Below are 6923 nucleotides of genomic sequence, written 5' to 3' on the forward strand. Positions count from 1 at the left end.
AAAGTATTAGGAAAAAAAAATGAAAACTTCTAAGAGTAATTTTGACATAAATAAAAAATGTTAGAGACAAAATTAAATTAATTGAAAATATTTAAAGCTAAAATTGAATAAAATTAAACATAATAGATATTTTTAAAAAAATCATAAATATTAATAACAAAAATATACTTTATCCAAATTAAAAATAATTTTATAACAAAAAATTTGACTAATATTTCTCCTTTAAAATTAGTTCTTTATACTTTTCTGATTAAATTAGCTAGTTAGCGCCAAATATGTCGTCTTCGTTTCAAATTGGACAACACATGTTGCATACATTCTTACATACTTGGAAAGATCACATTGTATAACTCTGTCGATGTGCTTTTTAACTTTCAAAATATTTATAATGCATCATGTATGTTTATTTCCACAGATACACTTTGACATCATCTGAAAATGGGTGCATTTTAGACCGCACTTACAAAAATAAGATTAAGTTCATTACATATATAGTCGTCTAACTCTAAAATAAACGGTATTTTTATTAAACGGTATTTTTATTCAATAAAATTATCCTAAACAATTTTATTTAAATTTTTAAAACGACGATGACATTTTCACGGGAATTGACCAAAATGGTGTGAACAGAAAAAGAGGAAAGTGATGGAGAGTGGAGAGCAGGACGGCTAATAAAAACCACAATGAATGAATGCTGAACGCGCTATGTTGTTATACACCAAGCTTGTCAAATGTCATCAAATCGCCACTGTCCACTCTCCAGTTCCGACGATCGCCGTCCATTTCACCAAGTCAAATAGTCAATATTCAACTCTCATACAACCCAACCATAGTAAGTACTAATTAAGTAGTATCAGTAAGTATCTCACTCATTTGAATAATATCTCTCTCTATACGAAACACCAAGTCCCTACACAGCGACAACAAACTCCCTCTTTCTTTTATTTTGTCCTTCTTTTGCCCCTCTCTCCACTATATAAAATAAAAGCATCTATTTCTGTATCAACCAAGTTTTTTAATACTCTTAAATGATATCTTTACACGAAACACAAGAGCGCGTGGGATAAAACAGAGCATGAAGCGGTGAAAAAGCGTTGTAGAAAAACAATTTGACCGGAAGTAATTGGAAAAAGAGAAAAAGAGAAAGAAAAAAAATAACGTCCGGAGTTTGGACCAGTGCCAGCGAGGGTGGTTTCTGTTTCCGTATCAGCTTTTCTTTTTCCTTTTTTTATTTTTATTTTTTATTGTAAATTTTTAACTTTTTAGTTTTTAGAGACCTCGTGATAATGCAGAGAGAGAGGAAGAGAGAGTGAAATCACAAAACAGAACAAAACCCTGTCATTGCTCTCTCTTCAGTCTTCACTCATACACACTCTTCTGATGGCATTCCGCCGGAAAACTCCTTCTTCCGGCGTGGCACCAAAACGCTCTTCTCCTCGTAAATAATATCCCAATATAGAAACGCACCACATTATTTTATTCTCAATCACTCTTCACAAAACACGCACCCCCGGCAATGGCGCTGATCTCTCGCAGCGTTACTATTGTCTTTTTCCTCCTCGTGATGGCGAGTTACCGGGTCAACTCGGAGCCAACTCAGGACAAACAATCCCTCCTTGCTTTCATCTCGAAAACAAAACACCAGAATCGAATCCAATGGAACGCGTCCGACTCGGCCTGCAACTGGGTCGGGGTTCAATGCGACTCGTCCAATTCTTACGTGTACTCGCTCCGCCTGCCCGCCGTTGGACTAGTGGGGCCCATCCCTCCCGACACCATCGGCCGCCTCGCCAACCTCCGCGTTCTCAGCCTGCGCTCCAACGGCCTCACCGGCCAGATCCCCTCCGATTTCTCCAACCTCACCTTTCTCCGCGGCCTCTACCTCCAGAAGAATGAGCTCTCCGGCGAGTTCCCTTCCTCCGCCACTCGCCTAACTCGCTTGACTCGCTTGGATCTCTCCTCTAATAACTTCACAGGCTCCATTCCTTTCTCGGTCAACAACCTCACTCACCTCACTGGTCTCTTTCTCCAGAACAACAGCTTCTCCGGCACACTCCCCAGCATAACCGCCAAATTGAACGACTTCAACGTCTCCAACAACAATCTCAACGGCTCCATCCCCAAGACACTCGCAAAATTCCCCAAATCCTCTTTCGCCGGAAACATAGATCTTTGCGGCGGACCTTTACCGGCCTGCAGCCCGTTCTTCCCGGCGCCGGCGCCCTCGCCGGGGGAAATTCCACCTGGAAAACCTGTTCACAAGAAGTCAAACAAACTATCCACCGGCGCCATTGTTGGAATTATCATCGGCTCCGTCGTCGGCTTGCTGCTTCTGCTTCTTCTACTCTTCCTCTGTCTCAGAAAGAGGCAGCGGCGGCAACCTGCAAAACCTCCGAAACCGGTAGTTCCTGTTGCCGCACGTGGAGTACCGGCGGAGGCAGGAACTTCGTCGTCGAAGGAGGACATAACGGGAGGATCAGCGGAAGCAGAGAGGAACAAATTGGTGTTCTTCGAGGGAGGAGTGTACAGCTTTGACTTGGAGGATCTGCTTCGGGCGTCGGCGGAGGTTCTTGGAAAAGGGACCGTGGGTACGTCGTACAAGGCGGTGCTGGAGGAAGGGACGACGGTGGTTGTGAAGAGGCTGAAGGACGTAGTTGTTACTAAGAAAGAGTTCGAGATGCAAATGGAGGTTCTTGGGAAGATCAAACACGATAATGTGGTTCCTCTCAGAGCTTTCTATTACTCCAAAGATGAGAAGTTGCTCGTTTACGATTACATGTCCGCCGGCAGCCTCTCTGCTCTTCTCCACGGTAACAACCTTCTCTTTCATTTTAATTAATTAATTAATTAATTAATTCGACTTGATTTCTAGTACTGTAGTCCATTATAGTGCTGGGTTTAGAATAGCGTACTTTCCTTATTGGTATTCGGTGTGTTCATACGGGAATTTCTTGACTGAATTGAATGGGTACAGCTGGTAATAGTTGTGGAGATTAGGTTATTTTTATAATTTAATAATAGTATTATGTGTGCTGTTTAGAATTTGTGTTGGCGTGGGCTCGTAGATTGATGAATGATAATGGAGGTATGTGTGTACCGTATTAGCAGCAGTATTAGTGCCATCATGTTCATTAGTCTATATATTAATCAACGGGGGAGAATTGTTTATTAGTTTAAAGGAGGTGTATCGTGAGTGTGAAGTATCTAAAGCAGCATAGAGTGCGCTGCTTCTTGCTGCCTCTTAAACTATGCTTGTGAAGCAAACATTCTCAAACTCATAAGTGAGAGACAGTATCTTCATTCCCTTCAACTTAAACAAACAACAAACACTCATGACTCATCATAAACCAAGGACCCTTGTCTCACACCGACATTTTTTTACGCCTTTTCTTTATTTATCCTCCTTTAAAGTGGAACAAAAAAGTCCCATACCCTACTATACTAAAGCAGAGTAAAGTCACTTGACCGTGTAAGTGAGGGGGAGAAAAAAATCTACTAAAAAAATTCTGACCGCAAATTCTATTGATGGCTATGTCTTGAAATATCAATATGTGCATTTTTGTGGCCTCACGAAATAGTTGGATTGTGATATATATATTGGGCTAAACCGGTCATGGCATGGGACAAGAAAAATCAAAATACATTGTCGTTGCAACGATACTAGTGGACAATGATTTTTGATTGGCCAACATTACATTACTCAATGTGAATAAAACTATGTTACGGCACCTGTTATGTATTGCTATATGTGATTACAACTATAACCATAGTTTAACCACATGAATATCGTTATCAATGTATGTTTGTGACTCCAGGGAGCAGAGGGTCTGGGAGAACACCGTTAGACTGGGACAACAGAATGAAGATTGCACTAGGAGCAGCAAGAGGCCTAGCATGCCTCCACGTGTCAGGCAAAGTGGTCCACGGCAACATCAAATCCTCCAACATCCTCCTACGCGGACCGGACCATGAAGCTGCCGTTTCAGACTTCGGCCTCAACCCATTGTTCGGAAACGGGGGCCCCTCGAACCGCGTGGCAGGCTACCGGGCTCCTGAGGTGGTAGAAACCCGAAAGGCAACCTTCAAGTCTGATGTGTACAGCTTTGGAGTGTTTCTGTTGGAACTATTAACAGGGAAGGCACCAAACCAAGCGTCGCTTGGGGAAGAAGGCATCGATCTCCCCCGGTGGGTGCAATCGGTGGTCCGGGAGGAGTGGACGGCGGAGGTGTTCGATGCGGAGCTGATGAGGTTCCATAACATAGAGGAAGAGATGGTTCAGTTGTTGCAGATTGCAATGGCTTGTGTGTCTGTTGTGCCGGACCAAAGGCCCAACATGCAAGACGTGGTTCGCATGATTGAGGAGATGAACCGTGGCGAGACCGATGAGGGTTTGAGACAGTCGTCTGATGATCCTTCTAAAGGATCGGAGGGTCATACTCCACCCCAGGAGAGCAGAACCCCACCCAGATCGGTCACACCGTAACTAAAACCATTATTCAAAGGATGAAAATAAAAAAAAGAAAAGAGAAGGTTGTTGAAATTCAAAAAGAAAAAGGAGAGAAAAAGAGGAAAAGGACAAGATAGGGTGGTGGGTCGCTCTTGAAAATGTGCCAACGTGGTGGGTGCGTTACCCAAGTGAATGAATAATGGCGCGCGCCCGCTCGCTTTAGTTCGCCTTTGGGTTCCGGTTCTAGGGTGGTCCGCTTGATGTGTATTTTTATTTTTATTTAATTTTTTCTTCTTTCTTTTTACTTTTATTAATTTCAATGATTTTTATAGGTGGGGTAACTGGGAGGGTTTGAATTGTTCATGAAGTGAAGGAGGAGGTTGCATGAACTGATTGAGATTTGACCATTTCATGAATTTCCCTTTGGCATTTTACACTTTTTTTTTTCTTCCTAGTATCAATTCTTTACTAGTTTTTTTTTCGGTCTTGTAAAATGAAGGCATATATTTCCCATTTGGCATGACATAGTTGTCCTGTGCAAGTGCATACTTACAACATAGGGCTAGGAGCAGGACAGTTGTCACATAAATCATTGCATGAAAGAACTGTGTATCCACGTCACATATTTAGTAGTATTACTTAACTGGAATTTACTGTATTAACTAATATTTAAAAAATGGATGGTTCAGCACGCGCGCATGTGAGTGGTCCGTTTTGTTATATGCATGTAAAACTGGCGTCACATGGCAATATGGCATGCAAGGAAATGGGTAATGGGAAATTGTGACAAATAAGGAAGATGATTTCATCGCTGGCGGGTCGGGTCCATCATATTCCATTGGTCTAAGAGGATCCTTCTGCTGCCATTGTTCCCCGTTTCGTGTAGTCTCTTTACTTGCCCGGCCCCCCTTTTCCTTTACCCTACGCTCTACACATACATATACATGCTTCCTTTCAGGAACTTTCTTATTAACTCGAAAGCTACTTATCAGTTAATTGTCTCTTTCGGACTGGCAACATATTAGTTAATTTTCTAATTAAAGAGAAGTGATTACTGAAGGAGCAGATTGATTAATGGTATTTATTAAAGGCGGCGTTAGAACTTAGAAGTAAAACAAAAACAAGTTTTACATGCAACGGAACGCGCTAGCTAGCTATCTCATGCCTCATGGTGCTTGCGTTGTTCCGTCGCTTTCCTCTTGGGGATTGAGATTATTCAACTCTACTAGCTGACACGTCTCATTATTAATAGGAAGCTGAATTACGTGATAAAAAATATTATTCCTAAATTATTCATTGATGGTTCCATTTTAGCTTAGATAGAAGCTAATTAAGGAGCTTGAAGAGTCACGTGGTTTAGGGACACCGAAAGACTTCTTTTTGGTGGGACGCTAAATTGACTGTTCCTTGTTTCCTTCCTTCCTTTTCTTTTCTTGGCTTTGTCTTGCTTCGCATTGACCACGGTAATTCTGCGTCTCCCTTGGCCTAATGTAATTAACAATGATTAGTTATCATTAATCATTACATGTTATTATGCACTTGAGTTAGTTTTCCACCGGGGCCCTACTCCAGCTCCTCGTTTACGTGTGTCGCACTAAACTCTGAGCTCCAATCAGCAAACTAATAAGAGCATCCAAATCCAATAAATATCACAAATTTATATTTATTCAATTCTTTTTTTGGTGTCATTAATTTATTCAATTCTTTGATACTCTATTAAGTGTACAAATTATATTTTAATACCAGAAGTGAAAAGTATACATATAAAATATAGGAAAAGTATAAGTAGATAATGAAAATATTAAACAATGTGAACAATTAATATATCGGATGTTCATTTTACTAAGTGTGCGGATGGTTATTCTAATATTAAGATTTAGGTGAGTAATTTAAAGGTGTAGTGTGTTTTGATTTGATTGGTGGTTGTTCATGTTGTTCAAAAAAATTATTGGTTACCAGTATTACCCTAAAATATATATAGAAATAAAGAAGCTTGCTTGAAGCTTTCTTTTTCTTCTCGTTTTTGCTTGAAGCTTGCTATGAATTAAATAAAGAATAATATTTGAGAGATAATAATTTTAAATTATTTTATTTATATTTATATATTTATTATATTAAATATTACTTAATTATTCCAATGTTAAATAAGAAATACAAAATGAAATAAACAATAATTAAAAAATACAAAATAAAATTATTTTAGTTTATTTTAGACTGATTTTGTATTATCTATTAAACAATTTTGTTAAATAAATTGGGTAACACAATGCAATCCTCCAGACATTGTTTATTTTGTTAATGTAGCCGTTAACATTGACAAAAATCTTTTAAGTTTCAATTAGATTGCTCGTATGGGAGTGGCAGCATCACTGACAAGTCACAAGTGCATGTTTCATTTGACCCATAAATAACCCAGACTGAAAATACTATACCTTGTTAGTAATTAATCTGATTAACTGAATAATTTAATCGTATA

General features: G+C 39.6%; 1 protein-coding gene across 1 annotated transcript; it reads left to right on the forward strand.

Moving 5' to 3' along the window:
- Window positions 1–884: 884 nt before the first annotated feature.
- Window positions 885–4964, forward strand: LOC107622794 (Leucine-rich repeat protein kinase family protein). Its single transcript, XM_016324830.2, has 2 exons — window positions 885–2810; window positions 3816–4964. The coding sequence occupies exons 1-2, from the start codon at window positions 1517–1519 to the stop codon at window positions 4481–4483; spliced, it is 1962 nt and encodes a 653-aa protein (XP_016180316.1). The 5' UTR covers window positions 885–1516; the 3' UTR covers window positions 4484–4964.
- Window positions 4965–6923: the final 1959 nt, after the last annotated feature.

Source organism: Arachis ipaensis, chromosome B10, assembly GCF_059453495.1.
Source record: "Arachis ipaensis isolate K30076 ecotype BB chromosome B10, ASM5945349v1, whole genome shotgun sequence".
NCBI classification, from domain to species: domain Eukaryota; kingdom Viridiplantae; phylum Streptophyta; class Magnoliopsida; order Fabales; family Fabaceae; genus Arachis; species Arachis ipaensis.

Coding starts and splice junctions, on each gene's coding strand:
- LOC107622794 (XM_016324830.2), top strand. CDS start 1,517: ATGGCGCTGATCTCTCGCAGCGTTACTATTGTCTTTTTCCTCCTCGTG. Junction 2,811..3,815: donor CCTCTCTGCTCTTCTCCACG/GTAACAACCTTC, acceptor TTGTGACTCCAG/GGAGCAGAGGGTCTGGGAGA.